Below are 1939 nucleotides of genomic sequence, written 5' to 3'. Positions count from 1 at the left end.
AGCTGTTCTGGTTGGTTCCCTATAATCGCTGGAATTCTGATAAATTCTACTTCACAAAATTTATACCAAAAAAAGAAAAAAAAGCTTAGAATGTTTATAACTGTGTCACTGCATTATCAAACATATTCCTGACAAAGACAAAACTTCAATTTTAATCAGGCATCAATGAGAACAGAATCTACCTCTTACAGTTTAACATGCCTGATAAAAGGAAGAATTTTCTACAGACCGGTTTTTGTCTCCATACTTTTCAAATCTTGCTTTTCCTCCCCTGTACATATACTTCTGCTGCTGGGCACTGTAGGGAGTATCCATATCACCACAGCAGCACTTCTGTCCCAATATCCTCATACCATGATACAGGTGAATGGATGACATAACTGGAAGGAGAACTCCTCCTGGAAGCCATTGCTAGCAGAATGGCTAGCAAGAATTTACCTATTCCCAGGGGTGACTGTGAACCACATAAACCTATCACATTAACCCAAACTAAGTATATCCCAACTCAGCTTCCCCTTAGTCACATTCCAAAAGAAACTGCAGCCATTCCATGGCACCCAACAAGAAAAGGGTGACAGAGGGGGTCAGAGAGGTGGAGACAGAGGCCCTCTCCAACTGCAGCTAAAATATCTTGCTTTCACAAACTTAACAAAAAACATACTAGCCCGTGAACACACTGCTTGGATCCCTCCCAAAGGCTCTGACACTTAAGCTTCCATAAATCCACACTGGTGATGAGTAGTCCTAAGTAAAATCCCTTACTTGAAGGAAAGCTGCATGAATCTCTCTCTTCACTGCCACCAGCAGGAACAGACATAAGTAACTGGAAGGTGTATAAAGAGCACGACTTAAGACACCAGTTAAGTCTGAGAAATAAACTGAAAGCAAGAGATAATGGCAGGCCCCCCAAAATGATGGGAATCAATAAATAAGGTGACCGGTCAATTCCTAAGGAAATACAAACAAAAGAAGAGGAGAAAGAAATGTGGGCGAAATGTGGATGGACAGGACCTGATGAGGGGAGCCTTGTGTGCAGGTGGGTGGAGTCTAGTGATGGGGGTGCCTAACAGTTGAGGGCGGGGCTAAAGACTAGGGTGGCCTAACTGATAGATGAGTGGAGCCTAAAGACCAGGGCCATGGGCACACAAAATGTGAGTGAGGCCCATATAGAAGGGATCTGCCCAGCAGGTAATGAGCAGTGTCTAAAGGTGAGTAGGAGTTTGGAAATAAGATGGATAGGGCCCAGAGATGAGAGGCCAGGGCTACCTGGGCCAGGCCCCCTTTCCTCCCAGCACCAGAGGTGGGTCTAGAAGTGGGAGGGTACCCCACTGAGCATCTCCATGTTCTTCCTTCCCCCGATCAGTTAGAGAAGGCAGCCATAAAGATTCAGTCATGGTGGCGTGGCAACATGGTACGCTGGATGTTACTGCATGCAGCACTCAGGGCCTGGGTCATCCAGTGCTGGTGGAGGTCGATGCAGGCCAAGATGCTGGAGCAAAGACGGTGCCTGGCACTAAGACTCTACACCTGCCAGGAGTGGGCAGTGGTGAAGGTGCAGGCACAGGTTCGAATGTGGCAAGCCCGCAGATGGTTTCTCCAGGTGTACCAAGCGGCCTGCATCATCCAGTCTCACTGGCGCTGGCATGTCAGCCAAACCCGAGGCCTGATCCAGGGCCGCTATGAGGTTAGAGCCAGCCAGCTGGAGCTCGACATTGAAATCCTCATGACCTAGGGTGCTGGCAGAGCCAAGGAGACTGGATCTCTCTTCCAATAAAGACATTTACTGACCATGGTCTTGCCCTCTGGAAATCAGACCCATAGATGAGGGATCGGCCCTTTACCTTCCTGCCTTCCACCCAAAGAAAAGATTTCCTGGCATCATCTTAATGCCCATGCCAGGGCAACTCACACTAGGCCCTTGCTCCTAATGCAAACCTGA

At 48.0% G+C, this 1939-nt stretch overlaps 1 protein-coding gene across 1 annotated transcript; it reads left to right on the top strand.

Moving 5' to 3' along the window:
- Positions 1 to 1369: 1369 nt before the first annotated feature.
- Positions 1370 to 1732, top strand: IQCF6 (IQ motif containing F6; the record flags this gene model as incomplete). The annotated part of the gene is made up of 1 exon (XM_082663854.1): positions 1370 to 1732. Exon 1 carries the CDS (start codon positions 1409 to 1411, stop codon positions 1730 to 1732), a length of 324 nt encoding a protein of 107 aa, XP_082519980.1. The 5' UTR covers positions 1370 to 1408.
- Between the last annotated feature and the right edge of the window lie 207 nt (positions 1733 to 1939).

Source organism: Grampus griseus (genome assembly GCF_964374135.1).
Source record: "Grampus griseus genome assembly, chromosome: 10".
Classification (NCBI taxonomy): Eukaryota; Metazoa; Chordata; class Mammalia; order Artiodactyla; family Delphinidae; genus Grampus; species Grampus griseus.
Note: the sequence above shows the minus strand (reverse complement) of the source record. Positions and strands in the feature narration are given on the sequence as shown.